The sequence below is a fragment of the Pleurodeles waltl genome, chromosome 6, assembly GCF_031143425.1.
Source record: "Pleurodeles waltl isolate 20211129_DDA chromosome 6, aPleWal1.hap1.20221129, whole genome shotgun sequence".
Classification (NCBI taxonomy): Eukaryota; Metazoa; Chordata; class Amphibia; order Caudata; family Salamandridae; genus Pleurodeles; species Pleurodeles waltl.
This window is the reverse complement of record NC_090445.1, coordinates 571271763-571291360: the sequence shown is the minus strand read 5'-3', so window position 1 is coordinate 571291360 and position 19598 is coordinate 571271763. Positions and strand designations below refer to the sequence as shown.

Here is a 19598-nt window from a genome sequence, read left to right as displayed (position 1 = left end):
GAATATACTCCTCAACCTTGTTGAGAAAGGGTAACTGGTTCTATGGCTCCTTTGAGAAGAAAGGATTGTATCTCTTCTTTCAAAAAAATGAGATGGACGCGTGAAAGTTTGTGAACACGAGGGGAAATATTTAGTGGAGTGGAGATGAGCTCTAGACAGTAACCATAGCGGATAATTGATAGAACCCATTGATCGGTTGTGATATTGGACCATTGGGGTTAGAAATTTGCTAGTCTTCCCCCTACTGAAAAGGTGTGTGCTGGAGGAATCTGCAAGTAGCCACTGGTGTGTGGTTGAGGCACCCCTGTAAGAGCCCCTGAAAGAACCTCTGTTGTAAATATGTACTCCCTGTTTGGTCTGGGAGGTGGAAGGCTCAGTGGATGATGTTTTAAAACCTCACTTAAATTGGAGCCTACGAAAATTACCCTTACTTGGTGTAGTTAGAAGGGCTCCAATAGGATTAGCTGTCTCTGAACCATTTTTCAGCTTGACTATGGTGGTGTCAACTTCTGGACCAAACAAGTGTTCTTTGTCGAAAGGCATGTTGAGAACTGTGTGTTGTATTTCTGGATTGAAGCGTGAGCATCTCAGCCAAGCTTGCCTTTTTATAATAACACTGGTGTTTATACCACGTGCCGCGGTATTCGCTTCATCAATGGCACATCTAATGGAGTTGTTTGGGATGGGCTGCCTTTCTGAGACTATCTCCTGTCCTCTTTTCAGATATTCCTCTGGAAAGTACTGAAGCAGCTCCTCCATCTTGTCTCAGTAGGTCCCATCACATTTTGCCAGAAGTGCCTACAAATTAGCAATTCGCCAATGATTAGCAGCGTGTGCAGCTACTCTTTCCCTGCTGCATCATGTTTTTTGCTCTCCTTATCAGGAGTAGGAGCATCTCCTGTGGAGTGACTATTCGCACGTTTCCGTGCTGTGCTTACAACTATAGTCGGGAGGAACTTGTGATCTGAAAAATATAGGTTCTGACGGTGCTGCCTTGTACTTTTTGTCTACCCTTGAGTTAATAACCATTGCCCTAACAGGTTCTTTATAAGATGTCTGTGGCATGTCTAAGCATACCTGGCAACATGGGCAGGAACTGACACTTTTTGCGAGTGTTGGTCAATGTATCAAAGAGGAAATGCTCTTCAATCGGGTCAGTGTGCATGTGTTCATCATGGTATGCAGCTGCCCGTGCAATAACCTGTATGCTGTTGTATCTTCAGGAACTGAAGGTCGTGGTGGGTACAAATCAGGGTCATTAGGGAGATGGTATCTGGATCATATAAATCCCATGAATCTACATTCTGTGGAATGTCACCTAAGTCATGTCCATGAGGAAGTGGTGGTGGCCCTTCTGGAGAAAATTGTGGCTCTATGAAAGATGTAGGAGACTGTGGTGGTGGAGTAAGAGGAAGTACAGGAGAGTGAGGTGGAGAAGGCTGAGGGTAATCTGGAGCCTTGTCTTTGTAAGCTTTTTTATGAGGAGCAGCAGTGTCCAATGTCTCCTTTTACTTAGAACAGGGGGAGAAACAATTATTTTCCCTGTTCTCTTCTGTATGTGGAGCTGGAGGTCACTAGTGCCCAATACTTCCAGAACAGCCTCTACTGGTGAAGCTGCTCCAGATTAAAGAGTGGAGTCTTTCAAAGCTATCATCCTCAGTTCTGAAGTTTTCAGAATGGAAGCCTTTTGGTGAAAGAAAAATTGTTGGCTACGAAGCTGAAGTCTAAGGCTTCTTTCTCTGAGCCAAAATGCTTGGATCGAAAACTCGACCCCAAGCCTGTGGGATGCTGTAGAGTCTGTGGACGATGCTGAAGACATGTTGGCCTTGGCAATTTTCAATGCTGAGCCGGAGGGCAGGGCATCCATATGTAACTTTCGATTCGACCATGGCCCAAAGGCAGTGGTGGGCTTACAACCAGTTTAGATGGGTTTTTTCAAAGTCTTTAGATGGGAAGTTGGGGCTGGTGTACTCACATGTGCTGTGGTGAGAGGCTGACTCTCTATGTCAGATTCGACGGCCGATTCGGAATCCCAAAAATGTTGGGAGTGTCATCTGGTGTCTCAGACGCCATCTCTTCGTCCTCGCTAGTACCAGACAGTCTTCTTAGATCGAAAAGACCTACAGCCATCGCAGTTCTCTTCTTTATGTTCCAGGGACAAGCACAAGTTACACACCAGGTGATGATCGATGTGTGGAAATTTGGAATGGCATTGAGGACGGAACCTAAATGGAGTCTGGCCCAAGAAGGGCATCAACGCCCCGAAGGGCAGTGAACGGACTCCCGACGCAGGAATTCGGTTTGAGTACAATAAGCTTGGAAAACGCGATCGAAATACTATACCCTTGCTGTAAGAAAGATGGAAGGGAAGAGTTCGGGATAGACCGAGCTGAGGAATACCAGAGCAAGAGGAAACACGTACCAACCAGACAGCAGAGAGAAAACAAACAAAGGACTCAATGCCCATGTCGCAGTATCACCGAGAGGAAGAGTAAGTCAATCTCATGATTCGAAAAGATTTTTTGAACAAAAGAAACATGCAACACTCCAAGCCCAACACTAGATGGAGGACTTATGCTAAGTATGTGTATCTACAGCCACACAAACCATCGAACACCTGCTTTTGGTACAGCCTTTAGACAGTTCCTACACAGAGTGTACCAACAATATCCACCCTGATAATCACATTTGTATAACCCCTTCTATTGGTTAAACATCACACTTGCTATTACTTGCCTTTAAAAATATGGACTAAAGGCTATTCCGGTTCTCTGTGCAGAAGCTGTTTTTAATCACACAGCCAACCAGAAAATTTTCATATTGCCCCTACCCCGTATGTCTTACCAACATGTTCCGAAAGGAAAACGACGAAGAAAGGTGTGACCAAGTCATTGATTCCTTGGACGTAACCACTGGCTGGGTGACGAATGGCCCAAATAAACAGGATTCTCTCGAATATCTACAAATAAAAAGGAAAAAATCTCTAGGAAATGGGAAGAGAACACTGCAGTTAAAAAAAGGTATATGAAACCAGACAAGGATGAGATTTTCTCAGTTGCTAAGGCACGCAAAAATCTCTACAATATTCCTCTCAGGGATTCAGAGGAGATTCACAGAAAACTGTGTCCTATGGTTGGAGGAAATGGCAGATAACCAATAGCTAAAGAAGATAGCTCTGTAATAGTCTAAGCGATAGGAGTTAACAAGTGATTACACCCACAGCCACAAAGGACACTCGAGGACGATGATCTTAATCTGACTAAGTAAGATCCAGCAAAACACTGCCCTCAAACAGAGACAGAGGGGCCCACCCAACCAACATTAACATGGATCAAATGTAAGGAAAACATCACACAAAATTCTTGGGTCTTTTGTGAAGACGCACTCCTACAAACAACCCCTAGTCTCTAAGAGAAATAACTTCAGCTGCCCTCTCTACTAGGGTGCAAAGGAGAATACCTAAGGCATCATGCGTCGTCTGAAGAGACTCCAGTGAAGCAGGCTTTAAAGCGACCCCTCACCTCGAGCCTCAACATAAACCAAATCAACACTCCTACGTTCTAAGGAAGACCAGCAATATTTCTCCTAGAGAATGGGTGTCCAATGTAGGTCTAGGACAGCTTGATGAACATCCGATTTTCATGATAGCCACATAACAAATTACATACAATAATCACAATGGAACGCATTTACACTGTCAATGGTTATCCTAGACCAGCCCTCCTGCAACTAGACTGGTCACTCCTAATCGTGAGCAAAGGTTACTCCTGTGATACTTGCTTTGGCTTAGAAGGAATACTACCCAAAGATAATCTTGTATGCTTTAAGGGAAAGATATCACAATTATATTTTACCAAGCTCTGAGGGATTCCCAAAAACCATTGCAGTGGATCGAAGGAAAAGGTAATCTAGATTCTTTTTCTTTGGGAAAGACAACCCTTAGGTCCTCTCCTAGGCTAGGAAGTGAGGATACTGCAGTATCCCTATCTTAGAGACGTTTTCTGGGCTGTAAGAAAATGATAAACCAGAGAGAAGTGTTTCTACAGTATGGGGAAAGAGAGATAACCAGCAAACACTGACAAGACTCAGACAGAAGGATAGACCAGTGAGACTCTAAGGGTCTGAGACAATATCTTAGGTACACCATCACACATAAAATTAAGTCTTTGTCATGTTGGACAACCTTTTAAATATGCAGTGTCAACTTTCATTTACTACAAAGTCACCAGTGTTTTACACTGGTAGGCTGTATGTTATATTGATTTGCATAACGTACTAAACACCCTAGAGGATATCCAGGAGCTTGGGCAGGTGTGTAGGTTCGTGGCCTCCAAGGTGCTTGTATGAACAGCCATGTCTTCAGCTTTTTGCAGAACTCGAGAAGTGAGGCGGAGGCTCTGATGTGTTGAGGGAGGTTGTTCTATGTCTTGGGTACGATGTAGGAGAGTAAGCAATCTCCAGTTTTGCTTTCGCAGATGTGGGGAATGAGTTAGAGTGAGGAAGAGCATAGATATCTGGTGAGTTGGTTAAAGTGTATGTGGCTGTTCAGGTATTAAGGTCCTGTGTTGTGTAGGGCGTTCTATATGTGCATGAGAAGGTTGAATTGGCTGCGCTTGTGAATGGGGAGACAGTGAAGCTTCCAGGAGTGAGGTGTGATGTGGGTGCGGCATGGGAGATCTATTGGTAATCTTGCAGCGGTATTTTGGTTGTTCTGGAGTCTGTGTAGGAGCTGTTTGGAGATTCTGCCGTAGTCCAGCTTGCTGCTGATGAGTGCTTGCATGCCAGTCTGTCTGGTGTTCTGAAGTAACTGTTTGAAGATTTTTCACTGCATGCGCTGAGCTGACTTGAGCCGTCATGTTGAACGTACCATCTAGGATGATCTCTATATTTTTTGCGTGGTCGGAGGGTGTGGGTCTTGTCTTAGTTCTGATAGCCACCAGGTGAAGTCCCATGGGGAGGTCTTGTTGCCAAAGACCAGTAGTTCGGGAGCTAAAGGCAACTGGTTTGCATCGAGTCTGCTGCTATGGTCAGGGAGAGGATGAGTTGGGTGTCTCTGGCATATGAGATGACAGTGATGTCTTATGATCGGATGATGTTGGTGAGATCATGTATATTTTGAAGAGGGTGGGGCTGAGAGACGATCCGTGTGAGAGCCCGCATATCTAATTCATGGTCTCTAATGTGAAGGGTGACAGCCTGAACACATGGGTTCTTCCAGTGAGGAAGTAACAGATCCATTTGAGAGCAGATCCTTCTATGCCAATCTCGTGGAGTCTTCTGATGAGGATATTATGGGAGACGTTGTCGAAGGCTGCAGAGGTCTTGTGCAGGATGAGGGCCACCAATTCTCCTTGGTCCAGGATGATTGGTGGCCACAATGAGCGCTGTTTTGGTGCTGTGGTTCTTTCTGAATCTTGACTGAGTGCTGTCCAGAAGATGGTGAAGTTCGAGGTGGATTGTAAGTTGGTTGGTGGTGAGTAGGTTAGCAACAAGTTCTGTGGGTTTGGGTTAGTGTGCAACGTTGCTGTAGATGTTTGAGATTCTGTTGTGGAAGAAGTTGGATAAGTTGCTGTAGAGCTTCTGGGAGGCAGCAACGTTGGAGACAGTGGCTGAGGGTGAAGTGAAATCCTTAATCAAGAAGATCTCTCTGAAGTTGTTGGAGCCTCCTTCAATGCAGTCCACTGGTGCTTTTTTCTTGGTGTCTCTGATTTGCTGGTGATAACATTTGAGTACAGCCTTGTAGGCAGATCTGTCACTGGTGTCATGGCTGTGGCTGGCTCTCCATTTCCTTTCTAGCTGTTTACAGTGTTCTTTGGGGTCTCTAAGATCTTCTGTATACCAGCTGGCCTGCCTGCATAATCTACTATGCTTGTTGGGTTTGATGGGTGCGAGGGGTCTGCGCAGTTCTTGATCCAGTTTTAGAAGTTGTTGATGTCTTCGTCAAGGTTCTCTGTGGGGCTGGGCTGATCCATGCTGAGAGCGCTGAGCCAGTCTGCTTCTGTGATTTTGCCCCCACTGTGGTCTGGAACCTGAAACTGGTAGAGGTGTTGACTTGAGGTGTGTTGAGGATGTTGGAGTGGTTGGTCCATATGAGCAGTGTGGTGGAGTTTTATCTGATGCAGTCACATGTGGTAAATACAGGGTCCAGTGTGTGCCCCTGTGGTGAGTGTTCATTCGGGAAAGAGCTGGGTGAGTTATGTTGCTAATACTTTCGAGGAGTGCTGTGGAGAAGGGGTCATTTTGGTCTTCCATGTGAAAGTTGAGGTCACCGAGGAGAATGTAGGCAAGATAAGGAGAGCACAGAGGAGGGTAGGAGAGATGAGCTTGAAACAACTTAAAGCATTAAATATTAGAGCAATGTTCTTTTGTATGGTTCAGCCCTGATTTATGCTTCTAAATGTGTGCTAAATTGAAACAGATCTGTTTAACCCAGAAGCCTAGAGAGAGAGAGCAGAAAATATAAAACAGTCCAACATGCACAGCTGCACAATAGATAAAGCTAGCACTAGCCCCCCTCGTTTTCAGCAGAACCAACTAATGCTGCATTGACAGATCGAGGATAACATTCCAGTAGAATTTTCCAAGTTTAGATTCACTGCATAGACTACATGTAAATGTAGACAGGAAATACCATAACCCCCCATAGGATTGGTTTAGGGATGACACGGATTGGCTGTTCAGGCTGGACTATTACTAACAGAGCATGATTTGCATATGACTGGGTTCAAATTGAGGTCACATGGTGTCAAAATAACAATGGACTGGAATGTGGCCATGAGTCATTACCAGTGGCTGAGATTAATTCAAGTATTCCACCCATTACGTTTTTGTCTACTTCAGTGGCATGCCATAACTGTGACAGGCATGCCCAAACATGGGTCCTGTGCTCCTTGTACCACAAGAACCAAGCAGAAAAAAAGGTAGGTTTGGTAAATTTTTCCAGAATATACACTAGTCCGACAAAAGAAGGTGGAGGGGATTTTGAACTTACCTCCTGTACTAATGGCTGCTGGAACAAAGGAATGAGGGGATTTGTTCTTGGGATGTCAATGTGGATCTGAAAATCAAAAAGCCAAGATGATTAAGCAACTAATTATTTCATGCAATTACATTTATATTGCTAAAACTTAATAAAACCAGATAGCTACTTCTACCAGTCACCTACTGTAAGGAAATGCCTCCTTGGCATGGTTGCCCCCTGACTTTTTGCCTTTGCTGATGCTATGTTTACAATTGAAAGTGTGCTGAGGCCTGCTAACCAGGCCCCAGCACCAGTGTTCTTTCCCTAACCTGTACTTTTGTATCCACAATTGGCAGACCCTGGCATCCAGATAAGTCCCTTGTAACTGGTACTTCTAGTACCAAGGGCCCTGATGCCAAGGAAGGTCTCTAAGGGCTGCAGCATGTCTTATGCCACCCTGGAGACCTCTCACTCAGCACAGACACACTGCTTGCCAGCTTGTGTGTGCTAGTGAGGACAAAACGAGTAAGTCGACATGGCACTCCCCTCAGGGTGCCATGCCAGCCTCTCACTGCCTATGCAGTATAGGTAAGACACCCCTCTAGCAGGCCTTACAGCCCTAAGGCAGGGTGCACTATACCATAGGTGAGGGTACCAGTGCATGAGCATGGTACCCCTACAGTGTCTAAACAAAACCTTAGACATTGTAAGTGCAGGGTAGCCATAAGAGTATATGGTCTGGGAGTCTGTCAAACACGAACTCCACAGCACCATAATGGCTACACTGAAAACTGGGAAGTTTGGTATCAAACTTCTCAGCACAATAAATGCACACTGATGCCAGTGTACAGTTTATTGTAAAATACACCACAGAGGGCACCTTAGAGGTGCCCCCTGAAACTTAACCGACTATCTGTGTAGGCTGACTAGTTTTAGCAGCCTGCCACAAACCGAGACATGTTGCTGGCCCCATGGGGAGAGTGCCTTTGTCACTCTGAGGCCAGTAACAAAGCCTGCACTGGGTGGAGATGCTAACACCTCTCCCAGGCAGGAATTGTCACACCTGGCGGTGAGCCTCAAAGGCTCACCTCCTTTGTGCCAACCCAGCAGGACACTCCAGCTAGTGGAGTTGCCCGCCCCCTCCGGCCAGGCCCCACTTTTGGCGGCAAGGCCGGAGAAAATAATGAGAAAAACAAGGAGGAGTCACTGGCCAGTCAGGACAGCCCCTAAGGTGTCCTGAGCTGAGGTGACTCTGACTTTTAGAAATCCTCCATCTTGCAGATGGAGGATTCCCCCAATAGGGTTAGGATTGTGACCCCCTCCCCTTGGGAGGAGGCACAAAGAGGGTGTACCCACCCTCAGGGCTAGTAGCCATTGGCTACTAACCCCCCAGACCTAAACACGCCCTTAAATTTAGTATTTAAGGGCTACCCTGAACCCTAGAAAATTAGATTCCTGCAACTACAAGAAGAAGGACTGCCTAGCTGAAAACCCCTGCAGCGGAAGACCAGAAGACGACAACTGCCTTGGCTCCAGAAACTCACCGGCCTGTCTCCTGCCTTCCAAAGATCCTGCTCCAGCGACGCCTTCCAAAGGGACCAGCGACCTCGACATCCTCTGAGGACTGCCCCTGCTTCGAAAAGACAAGAAACTCCCGAGGACAGCGGACCTGCTCCAAGAAAAGCTGCAACTTTGTTTCCAGCAGCTTTAAAGAACCCTGCAAGCTCCCCGCAAGAAGCGTGAGACTTGCAACACTGCACCCGGCGACCCCGACTCGGCTGGTGGAGAACCGACACCTCAGGAGGGACCCCAGGACTACTCTGATACTGTGAGTACCAAAACCTGTCCCCCCTGAGCCCCCACAGCGCCGCCTGCAGAGGGAATCCCGAGGCTTCCCCGTACCGCGACTCTTTGAACCTAAAGTCCCGACGCCTGGGAGAGACCCTGCACCCGCAGCCCCCAGGACCTGAAGGACCGGACTTTCACTGGAGGAGTGACCCCCAGGAGTCCCTCTCCCTTGACCAAGTGGAGGTTTCCCCGAGGAACCCCCCCCTTGCCTGCCTGCAGCGCTGAAGAGATCCCTAGATCTCCCATTGACTTCCATTACAAACCCGACGCTTGTTTCTACACTGCACCCGGCCGCCCCCGCGCTGCTGAGGGTGAAATTTCTGTGTGGACTTGTGTCCCCCCCGGTGCCCTACAAAACCCCCCTGGTCTGCCCTCCGAAGACGCGGGTACTTACCTGCAAGCAGACCGGAACCGGGGCACCCCCTTCTCTCCATTCTAGCCTATGTGTTTTGGGCACCACTTTGAACTCTGCACCTGACCGGCCCTGAGCTGCTGGTGTGGTGACTTTGGGGTTGCTCTGAACCCCCAACGGTGGGCTACCTTGGACCAAGAACTGAACCCTGTAAGTGTCTTACTTACCTGGTAAAACTAACCAAAACTTACCTCCCCTAGGAACTGTGAAAATTGCACTAAGTGTCCACTTTTAAAACAACTATTTGTCAATAACTTGAAAAGTATACATGCAATTTTTATGATTTAAAGTTCCTAAAGTACTTACCTGCAATACCTTTCAAATGAGCTATTACATGTAGAATTTGAACCTGTGGTTCTTAAAATAAACTAAGAAAAGATATTTTTCTATAACAAAACCTATTGGCTGGATTTGTCTCTGAGTGTGTGTACCTCATTTATTGTCTATGTGTATGTACAACAAATGCTTAACACTACTCCTTGGATAAGCCTACTGCTCGACCACACTACCACAAAATAGAGCATTAGTATTATCTATTTTTACCACTATTTTACCTCTAAGGGGAACCCTTGGACTCTGTGCATGCTATTCCTTACTTTGAAATAGCACATACAGAGCCAACTTCCTACATTGGTGGATCAGCGGTGGGGTACAAGACTTTGCATTTGCTGGACTACTCAGCCAATACCTGATCACACGACAAATTCCAAAATTGTCATTAGAAATTGATTTTTGCAATTTGAAAAGTTTTCTAAATTCTTAAAAGTCCTGCTAGGGCCTTGTGTGTTAAGTCCCTGTTTAGCATTTCTTTTAGAGTTTAAAAGTTTGTAAAAGTTTGAATTAGATTCTAGAACCAGTTGTAGATTCTTAAAAAGTATTCCAACTTTTAGAAGCAAAATGTCTAGCACAGATGTGACTGTGGTGGAACTCGACACCACACCTTACCTCCATCTTAAGATGAGGGAGCTAAGGTCACTCTGTAAAATAAAGAAAATAACAATGGGCCCCAAACCTACCAAAATACAGCTCCAGGAGCTTTTGGCAGAGTTTGAAAAGGCCAACCCCTCTGAGGGTGGCAACTCAGAGGAAGAGGATAGTGACTTGGAGGACAATTCCCCCCTACCAGTCCTATCTAGGGAGAACAGGGTCCCTCAAACCCTGACTCCAAAAATAATAGTCAGAGATGCTGGTTCCCTCACAGGAGAGACCAACACCTCTGAAATCACTGAGGATAACCCCAGTGAAGAGGACATCCAGTTAGCCAGGATGGCCAAAAGATTGGCTTTGGAAAGACAGATCCTAGCCATAGAGAGGGAAAGACAAGAGATGGGCCTAGGACCCATCAATGGTGGCAGCAACATAAATAGGGTCAGAGATTCTCCTGACATGTTGAAAATCCCTAAAGGGATTGTAACTAAATATGAAGATGGTGATGACATCACCAAATGGTTCACAGCTTTTGAGAGGGCTTGTGTAACCAGAAAAGTGAACAGATCTCACTGGGGTGCTCTCCTTTGGGAAATGTTCACAGGAAAGTGTAGGGATAGACTCCTCACACTCTCTGGACAAGATGCAGAATCTTATGACCTCATGAAGGGTACCCTGATTGAGGGCTTTGGATTCTCCACTGAGGAGTACAGGATTAGGTTCAGGGGGGCTCAAAAATCCTCGAGCCAGACCTGGGTTGACTTTGTTGACTACTCAGTGAAAACACTAGATGGTTGGATTCAAGGCAGTGGTGTAAGTAATTATGATGGGCTGTACAATTTATTTGTGAAAGAACACCTGTTAAGTAATTGTTTCAATGATAAACTGCATCAGCATCTGGTAGACCTAGGACCAATTTCTCCCCAAGAATTGGGAAAGAAGGCGGACCATTGGGTCAAGACAAGGGTGTCCAAGACTTCAACAGGGGGTGACCAAAAGAAAGGGGTCACAAAGACTCCCCAGGGGAAGGGTGATGAGACAACCAAAACTAAAAATAGTAAAGAGTCTTCTACAGGCCCCCAAAAACCTGCACAGGAGGGTGGGCCCAGAGCCTCTTCACAAAACAATGGGTACAAGGGTAAAAACTTTGATCCCAAAAAGGCCTGGTGTCATAGCTGTAAACAGCATGGACACCAAACTGGAGACAAGGCCTGTCCCAAGAAAGGTTCCACTCCAAACTCCCATCCAGGTAACACTGGTATGGCTAGTCTCCAAGTGGGATCAACAGTGTGCCCAGAGCAAATCAGGGTCCACACTGAAGCTACTCTAGTTTCTGAGGGTGGGGTGGATTTAGCCACACTAGCTGTCTGGCCGCCTAACATGCAAAAATACAGACAGCAACTCTTAATTAATGGGACTAGAATAGAGGGCCTGAGGGATACAGGTGCCAGTGTCACCATGGTGACAGAGAAACTGGTTTCCCCTGGCCAATACCTGACTGGAAAAACTTACACAGTCACCAACGCTGACAATCAGAGAAAAGTACATCCCATGGCAATGGTTACTTTAGAATGGGGAGGGGTCAATGGCCTGAAACAGGTGGTGGTCTCCTCAAATATCCCAGTGGACTGTCTGCTTGGAAATGACCTGGAGTCCTCAGCATGGGCTGAGGTAGAACTAAAAACCCATGCAGCAATGCTGGGTATCCCTGAACTGGTGTGTGTGAAAACAAGAGCACAATGCAAGGCACAGGGTGAACAAGTAGAGCTGGAGTCTGGAAGAATGGCCCAGCCTACCAAGAGAACAGGAAAGTCAGTTGGGAAACCAAATGCAACACAGCAAAAGAAAGGGAACCTCTCTTCTCAGGAAGAAGTTCTGCCCTCTGAGGGAACTGAGCCTTTGGAGCTTGAACCTTATCAGGTTGAGCTCTTAGGCCCAGGGGGACCCTCAAGGGAGGAGCTGTGTAAGGGACAAGAAACCTGTCCCTCTCTTGAAGGCCTTAGGCAGCAAGCTGCTGAAGAGTCCAAAGGCAAGAAAAATGGAACGCATAGGGTCTATTGGGAAGATGGACTCCTGTACACTGAGGCCAGAGATCCCAAACCTGGTGCCACTAGGAGAGTGGTAGTGCCTCAGCTGTTCAGGAAGTTCATCCTAACATTGGCCCATGACATTCCCCTTGCTGGACATTTGGGACAAACCAAGACGTGGGAGAGGTTAGTCAACCACTTCTACTGGCCCAATATGTCCAACATGGTTAAGGAGTTTTGCCTCTCCTGCCCCACCTGTCAAGCCAGTGGTAAGACAGGTGGGCATCCAAAGGCCCCCCTCATTCCACTTCCAGTGGTGGGGGTTCCCTTTGAAAGAGTGGGTGTGGACATAGTTGGTCCACTAGAACCTCCCACAGCCTCAGGAAATATGTATATCCTGGTAGTAGTGGATCATGCTACCAGGTATCCTGAAGCTATTCCCCTTAGGTCGACTACTGCCCCTGCAGTAGCCAAGGCCCTCATTGGTATCTTTACCAGAGTGGGTTTCCCTAAGGAGGTGGTGTCTGACAGAGGTACCAACTTCATGTCAGCATACCTAAAGCACATGTGGAATGAGTGTGGGGTGACTTATAAATTCACTACACCATACCATCCACAAACTAATGGCTTAGTTGAGAGATTCAACAAGACATTAAAGGGCATGATCATGGGGCTCCCAGAAAAACTCAAAAGGAGATGGGATGTCCTCTTGCCATGCCTGCTTTTCGCTTACAGAGAGGTGCCACAGAAGGGAGTAGGATTCTCACCCTTTGAACTTCTGTTTGGTCATCCTGTAAGGGGACCACTTGCCCTTGTTAAAGAAGGCTGGGAGAGACCTCTCCATGAGCCTAAACAGGACATAGTGGACTATGTACTTGGCCTTCGCTCTAGAATGGCAGAGTACATGGAAAAGGCAACCAAAAACCTTGAGGCCAGCCAACAGCTCCAGAAGTTTTGGTATGACCAAAAGGCTGCACTGGTTGAGTTCCAACCAGGGCAGAAAGTCTGGGTCCTGGAGCCTGTGGCTCCCAGGGCACTCCAGGACAAATGGAGTGGCCCTTACCCAGTACTAGAGAGGAAGAGTCAGGTCACCTACTTGGTGGACCTGGGCACAAGCAGGAGCCCCAAGAGGGTGATCCATGTAAACCGCCTTAAGCTCTTCCACGACAGGGCTGATGTCAATCTGTTGATGGTAACAGATGAGGATCAGGAGGCAGAGAGTGAACCTCTCCCTGATCTTCTGTCATCAGACCCAAAAGATGGTACAGTAGATGGAGTGATCTACTCAGACACCCTCTCTGGCCAACAGCAAGCTGATTGTAGGAGAGTCCTACAACAGTTTCCTGAACTCTTCTCCTTAACCCCTGGTCAGACACACCTGTGTACCCATGATGTGGACACAGGAGACAGCATGCCTGTCAAGAACAAAATCTTTAGACAATCTGACCATGTTAAAGAAAGCATCAAGGTGGAAGTCCACAAGATGCTGGAATTGGGAGTAATTGAGCGCTCTGACAGCCCCTGGGCTAGCCCAGTGGTCTTAGTCCCCAAACCTCACACCAAAGATGGAAAGAAAGAGATGAGGTTTTGTGTGGACTACAGAGGGCTCAATTCTGTCACCAAGACAGATGCTCATCCAATTCCAAGAGCTGATGAGCTCATTGATAAATTAGGTGCTGCCAAATTTCTAAGTACCTTTGACTTGACAGCAGGGTACTGGCAAATAAAAATGGCACCTGGAGCAAAAGAAAAGACAGCATTCTCCACACCTGATGGGCATTATCAGTTTACTGTTATGCCCTTTGGTTTAAAGAATGCCCCTGCCACCTTCCAAAGGTTGGTGAATCAAGTCCTTGCTGGCTTGGAGTCCTTTAGCACAGCTTATCTTGATGATATTGCTGTCTTTAGCTCCACCTGGCAGGATCACCTGGTCCACCTGAGGAAGGTTTTGAAGGCTCTGCAATCTGCAGGCCTCTCTATCAAGGCATCCAAATGCCAGATAGGGCAGGGAACTGTGGTTTACTTGGGACACCTTGTAGGTGGAGGCCAAGTTCAGCCACTCCAACCCAAGATCCAGACTATTCTGGACTGGGTAGCTCCAAAAACCCAGACTCAAGTCAGGGCATTCCTTGGCTTGACTGGGTATTACAGGAGGTTTGTGAAGGGATATGGATCCATTGTGACAGCCCTCACTGAACTCACCTCCAAGAAAATGCCCAAGAAAGTGAACTGGACTGTGGAATGCCAACAGGCCTTTGACACCCTGAAACAAGCAATGTGCTCAGCACCAGTTCTAAAAGCTCCAGATTATTCTAAGCAGTTCATTGTGCAGACTGATGCCTCTGAACATGGGATAGGGGCAGTTTTGTCCCAAACAAATGATGATGGCCTTGACCAGCCTGTTGCTTTCATTAGCAGGAGGTTACTCCCCAGGGAGCAGCGTTGGAGTGCCATTGAGAGGGAGGCCTTTGCTGTGGTTTGGTCCCTGAAGAAGCTGAGACCATACCTCTTTGGGACTCACTTCCTAGTTCAAACTGACCACAGACCTCTCAAATGGCTGATGCAAATGAAAGGTGAAAATCCTAAACTGTTGAGGTGGTCCATCTCCCTACAGGGAATGGACTTTATAGTGGAACACAGACCTGGGACTGCCCATGCCAATGCAGATGGCCTTTCCAGGTTCTTCCACTTAGAAAATGAAGACTCTCTTGGGAAAGGTTAGTCTCATCCTCTTTCGTTTGGGGGGGGGTTGTGTAAGGAAATGCCTCCTTGGCATGGTTGCCCCCTGACTTTTTGCCTTTGCTGATGCTATGTTTACAATTGAAAGTGTGCTGAGGCCTGCTAACCAGGCCCCAGCACCAGTGTTCTTTCCCTAACCTGTACTTTTGTATCCACAATTGGCAGACCCTGGCATCCAGATAAGTCCCTTGTAACTGGTACTTCTAGTACCAAGGGCCCTGATGCCAAGGAAGGTCTCTAAGGGCTGCAGCATGTCTTATGCCACCCTGGAGACCTCTCACTCAGCACAGACACACTGCTTGCCAGCTTGTGTGTGCTAGTGAGGACAAAACGAGTAAGTCGACATGGCACTCCCCTCAGGGTGCCATGCCAGCCTCGCACTGCCTATGCAGTATAGGTAAGACACCCCTCTAGCAGGCCTTACAGCCCTAAGGCAGGGTGCACTATACCATAGGTGAGGGTACCAGTGCATGAGCATGGTACCCCTACAGTGTCTAAACAAAACCTTAGACATTGTAAGTGCAGGGTAGCCATAAGAGTATATGGTCTGGGAGTCTGTCAAACACGAACTTCACAGCACCATAATGGCTACACTGAAAACTGGGAAGTTTGGTATCAAACTTCTCAGCACAATAAATGCACACTGATGCCAGTGTACAGTTTATTGTAAAATACACCACAGAGGGCACCTTAGAGGTGCCCCCTGAAACTTAACCGACTATCTGTGTAGGCTGACTAGTTTTAGCAGCCTGCCACAAACCGAGACATGTTGCTGGCCCCATGGGGAGAGTGCCTTTGTCACTCTGAGGCCAGTAACAAAGCCTGCACTGGGTGGAGATGCTAACACCTCTCCCAGGCAGGAATTGTCACACCTGGCGGTGAGCCTCAAAGGCTCACCTCCTTTGTGCCAACCCAGCAGGACACTCCAGCTAGTGGAGTTGCCCGCCCCCTCCGGCCAGGCCCCACTTTTGGCGGCAAGGCCGGAGAAAATAATGAGAAAAACAAGGAGGAGTCACTGGCCAGTCAGGACAGCCCCTAAGGTGTCCTGAGCTGAGGTGACTCTGACTTTTAGAAATCCTCCATCTTGCAGATGGAGGATTCCCCCAATAGGGTTAGGATTGTGACCCCCTCCCCTTGGGAGGAGGCACAAAGAGGGTGTACCCACCCTCAGGGCTAGTAGCCATTGGCTACTAACCCCCCAGACCTAAACACGCCCTTAAATTTAGTATTTAAGGGCTACCCTGAACCCTAGAAAATTAGATTCCTGCAACTACAAGAAGAAGGACTGCCTAGCTGAAAACCCCTGCAGCGGAAGACCAGAAGACGACAACTGCCTTGGCTCCAGAAACTCACCGGCCTGTCTCCTGCCTTCCAAAGATCCTGCTCCAGCGACGCCTTCCAAAGGGACCAGCGACCTCGACATCCTCTGAGGACTGCCCCTGCTTCGAAAAGACAAGAAACTCCCGAGGACAGCGGACCTGCTCCAAGAAAAGCTGCAACTTTGTTTCCAGCAGCTTTAAAGAACCCTGCAAGCTCCCCGCAAGAAGCGTGAGACTTGCAACACTGCACCCGGCGACCCCGACTCGGCTGGTGGAGAACCGACACCTCAGGAGGGACCCCAGGACTACTCTGATACTGTGAGTACCAAAACCTGTCCCCCCTGAGCCCCCACAGCGCCGCCTGCAGAGGGAATCCCGAGGCTTCCCCTGACCGCGACTCTTTGAACCTAAAGTCCCGACGCCTGGGAGAGACCCTGCACCCGCAGCCCCCAGGACCTGAAGGACCGGACTTTCACTGGAGGAGTGACCCCCAGGAGTCCCTCTCCCTTGACCAAGTGGAGGTTTCCCCGAGGAACCCCCCCCTTGCCTGCCTGCAGCGCTGAAGAGATCCCTAGATCTCCCATTGACTTCCATTACAAACCCGACGCTTGTTTCTACACTGCACCCGGCCGCCCCCGCGCTGCTGAGGGTGAAATTTCTGTGTGGACTTGTGTCCCCCCCGGTGCCCTACAAAACCCCCCTGGTCTGCCCTCCGAAGACGCGGGTATTTACCTGCAAGCAGACCGGAACCGGGGCACCCCCTTCTCTCCATTCTAGCCTATGTGTTTTGGGCACCACTTTGAACTCTGCACCTGACCGGCCCTGAGCTGCTGGTGTGGTGACTTTGGGGTTGCTCTGAACCCCCAACGGTGGGCTACCTTGGACCAAGAACCGAACCCTGTAAGTGTCTTACTTACCTGGTAAAACTAACCAAAACTTACCTCCCCTAGGAACTGTGAAAATTGCACTAAGTGTCCACTTTTAAAACAGCTATTTGTCAATAACTTGAAAAGTATACATGCAATTTTTATGATTTAAAGTTCCTAAAGTACTTACCTGCAATACCTTTCAAATGAGCTATTACATGTAGAATTTGAACCTGTGGTTCTTAAAATAAACTAAGAAAAGATATTTTTCTATAACAAAACCTATTGGCTGGATTTGTCTCTGAGTGTGTGTACCTCATTTATTGTCTATGTGTATGTACAACAAATGCTTAACACTACTCCTTGGATAAGCCTACTGCTCGACCACACTACCACAAAATAGAGCATTAGTATTATCTATTTTTACCACTATTTTACCTCTAAGGGGAACCCTTGGACTCTGTGCATGCTATTCCTTACTTTGAAATAGCACATACAGAGCCAACTTCCTACATTGGTGGATCAGCGGTGGGGTACAAGACTTTGCATTTGCTGGACTACTCAGCCAATACCTGATCACACGACAAATTCCAAAATTGTCATTAGAAATTGATTTTTGCAATTTGAAAAGTTTTCTAAATTCTTAAAAGTCCTGCTAGGGCCTTGTGTGTTAAGTCCCTGTTTAGCATTTCTTTTAGAGTTTAAAAGTTTGTAAAAGTTTGAATTAGATTCTAGAACCAGTTGTAGATTCTTAAAAAGTATTCCAACTTTTAGAAGCAAAATGTCTAGCACAGATGTGACTGTGGTGGAACTCGACACCACACCTTACCTCCATCTTAAGATGAGGGAGCTAAGGTCACTCTGTAAAATAAAGAAAATAACAATGGGCCCCAAACCTACCAAAATACAGCTCCAGGAGCTTTTGGCAGAGTTTGAAAAGGCCAACCCCTCTGAGGGTGGCAACTCAGAGGAAGAGGATAGTGACTTGGAGGACAATTCCCCCCTACCAGTCCTATCTAGGGAGAACAGGGTCCCTCAAACCCTGACTCCAAAAATAATAGTCAGAGATGCTGGTTCCCTCACAGGAGAGACCAACACCTCTGAAATCACTGAGGATAACCCCAGTGAAGAGGACATCCAGTTAGCCAGGATGGCCAAAAGATTGGCTTTGGAAAGACAGATCCTAGCCATAGAGAGGGAAAGACAAGAGATGGGCCTAGGACCCATCAATGGTGGCAGCAACATAAATAGGGTCAGAGATTCTCCTGACATGTTGAAAATCCCTAAAGGGATTGTAACTAAATATGAAGATGGTGATGACATCACCAAATGGTTCACAGCTTTTGAGAGGGCTTGTGTAACCAGAAAAGTGAACAGATCTCACTGGGGTGCTCTCCTTTGGGAAATGTTCACAGGAAAGTGTAGGGATAGACTCCTCACACTCTCTGGACAAGATGCAGAATCTTATGACCTCATGAAGGGTACCCTGATTGAGGGCTTTGGATTCTCCACTGAGGAGTACAGGATTAGGTTCAGGGGGGCTCAAAAATCCTCGAGCCAGACCTGGGTTGACTTTGTTGACTACTCAGTGAAAACACTAGATGGTTGGATTCAAGGCAGTGGTGTAAGTAATTATGATGGGCTGTACAATTTATTTGTGAAAGAACACCTGTTAAGTAATTGTTTCAATGATAAACTGCATCAGCATCTGGTAGACCTAGGACCAATTTCTCCCCAAGAATTGGGAAAGAAGGCGGACCATTGGGTCAAGACAAGGGTGTCCAAGACTTCAACAGGGGGTGACCAAAAGAAAGGGGTCACAAAGACTCCCCAGGGGAAGGGTGATGAGACAACCAAAACTAAAAATAGTAAAGAGTCTTCTACAGGCCCCCAAAAACCTGCACAGGAGGGTGGGCCCAGAGCCTCTTCACAAAACAATGGGTACAAGGGTAAAAACTTTGATCCCAAAAAGGCCTGGTGTCATAGCTGTAAACAGCATGGACACCAAACTGGAGACAAGGCCTGTCCCAAGAAAGGTTCCACTCCAAACTCCCATCCAGGTAACACTGGTATGGCTAGTCTCCAAGTGGGATCAACAGTGTGCCCAGAGCAAATCAGGGTCCACACTGAAGCTACTCTAGTTTCTGAGGGTGGGGTGGATTTAGCCACACTAGCTGTCTGGCCGCCTAACATGCAAAAATACAGACAGCAACTCTTAATTAATGGGACTAGAATAGAGGGCCTGAGGGATACAGGTGCCAGTGTCACCATGGTGACAGAGAAACTGGTTTCCCCTGGCCAATACCTGACTGGAAAAACTTACACAGTCACCAACGCTGACAATCAGAGAAAAGTACATCCCATGGCAATGGTTACTTTAGAATGGGGAGGGGTCAATGGCCTGAAACAGGTGGTGGTCTCCTCAAATATCCCAGTGGACTGTCTGCTTGGAAATGACCTGGAGTCCTCAGCATGGGCTGAGGTAGAACTAAAAACCCA

At 47.4% G+C, this 19598-nt stretch overlaps 1 protein-coding gene across 1 annotated transcript in view; it reads right to left on the bottom strand.

Moving 5' to 3' along the window:
* TBC1D22B (TBC1 domain family member 22B) overlaps nucleotides 1–19598 on the bottom strand; it is a 370468-nt gene that overhangs the window by 157134 nt on the left and 193736 nt on the right. Inside the window, exons 7-8 of the mRNA XM_069238752.1 lie at nucleotides 6992–7057; nucleotides 2845–2959 (exon numbers count right to left, since the gene is read on the bottom strand). Coding sequence (XP_069094853.1) covers nucleotides 2845–2959; nucleotides 6992–7057 — 181 coding nt within the window. The remainder of the gene's footprint in view (nucleotides 1–2844; nucleotides 2960–6991; nucleotides 7058–19598) is intronic.